The following is a 1,334-nucleotide window of genomic DNA, read 5'->3' as shown; positions in this document are numbered from 1 at the left end:
GGGAGGGGGGGGGGCTGGGGGCGATCTCCGGGGACGCGGGATGCCACGGGGTCCCGGCCCAGGGCCCCGACACTCGCCTTGCCGGGATCCCCGGTCACCCCTGGGAAGCGCCTGAGACCGCCCAGCTCCCCCCGATCCTGCTTGCTCGCCCGGGTGAGGGCGGGAAGATGCCCCAACCCCCTTCCCCCCGCGCACCCCGAGCTTGTGCTGGGGAGGCTGCGAGCAGCAAAATAAGAAAGTACCCCCCCCCCCATCTCCCCCTGTGCGAAATAATTTCCCAGGCAGTGGGGTCTGCGCTCTGCTGAGCTCCCCCAGCTCGCACCGAGACCTGCTGCTTCGTCTATTTTTTTCTTTTCTTTTTTTTTTTTTTATAATGTGAAAATAAAGTTTTGCAGATGGGCAGAAGCGGACGAAGCAACACCGCCATCGCGGCGGGGACACAGAAGTCGGTCAGAGCTGCTCCTCCCCGGGGCCGGTGCCGTCCTAAAGGTTCAAGTCCCCCTCAGGATTTCGGAACAAAGGCAGCCCAGCCCAACTACGCCACGCACAAATCTTCATTGTAATCCTGGGCTTTTCCTCTTTTTTTTTTTTTTTTTTTTCCCCTTCCCCTTTGCCCTGTTTTCCAGACTGCAGATCCTGAAGGTCGTGGCTCTGCATCCCCTATAAATAGATTTTGATATTTAGACAGCTATTGCTACTCAATATTAACTTACAGGATAATGGCGAGAGATACCGTATGCGCTGAACCTGTTATTCACGAGTGAGCAGCGTCTGTCGAATACAATTCTCGTCTCTTCGCCCTGTTCGGCTATAGCGCACATCAATAGGGCGAAGGACGTCGTGGGGCTGGGCTGGGGACGGTGAGCAGGGCGGCTCTGCGGGGACACAGTTGCAAGCAGAGTGTGGGAACTATAGGGGGACTTTAGAGAGCTGAAGTCAAGAGCCAGGTAGGCACAGAGCGGCTCTGAGGGAGCGGAGGAGCAATTCAAGAGCGGCTGGCGCAGAGCTTCCAGCGCCGGCTTCATTCGGGGGCTCCTGACACTTCACTTTAAAACACGGTGAATGCTGCTGGGGTGGCAGGGTCTCCCCTCCGCACGTTTCACAGCCCGAGTTCCTCTATTTCTGACTTTAGCAATCGTGGGTTCCAGGTAGATCCGGAGCAGAGATTCGGAGCTCACTGCTAACCCTCTTGCTGTTTGCAGGGAATTCAAGGGAGGGCAAGGTCTCAAACTGTGGGCAAGGTTTTTAAGGGAGTACTAAGAATTCTTGTTTCCGTTTCACGGAGCATCCCCTCTTCCCTCTGACCCCAAATCCTCCACCTGCAAGGCAGAAAG

At 56.4% G+C, this 1,334-nt stretch overlaps 1 protein-coding gene across 1 annotated transcript in view; it reads right to left on the bottom strand.

Moving 5' to 3' along the window:
- The window catches only part of SIX3 (SIX homeobox 3), a 15,871-nt gene extending 14,846 nt beyond the window's left edge, over window positions 1-1,025 (bottom strand). Inside the window, exon 1 of the mRNA XM_009635676.1 lies at window positions 714-1,025. Within this exon, the coding sequence (XP_009633971.1) occupies window positions 714-1,025 (312 nt within the window). The remainder of the gene's footprint in view (window positions 1-713) is intronic.
- Window positions 1,026-1,334: the final 309 nt, after the last annotated feature.

The sequence above is a fragment of the Egretta garzetta genome, unplaced genomic scaffold, assembly GCF_000687185.1.
Source record: "Egretta garzetta isolate BGI_Z169 unplaced genomic scaffold, ASM68718v1 scaffold123, whole genome shotgun sequence".
Taxonomy (NCBI): domain Eukaryota; kingdom Metazoa; phylum Chordata; class Aves; order Pelecaniformes; family Ardeidae; genus Egretta; species Egretta garzetta.
The sequence above is the reverse complement of the archived record's forward strand: the minus strand, read 5'-3'. Positions and strand labels throughout refer to the sequence as shown.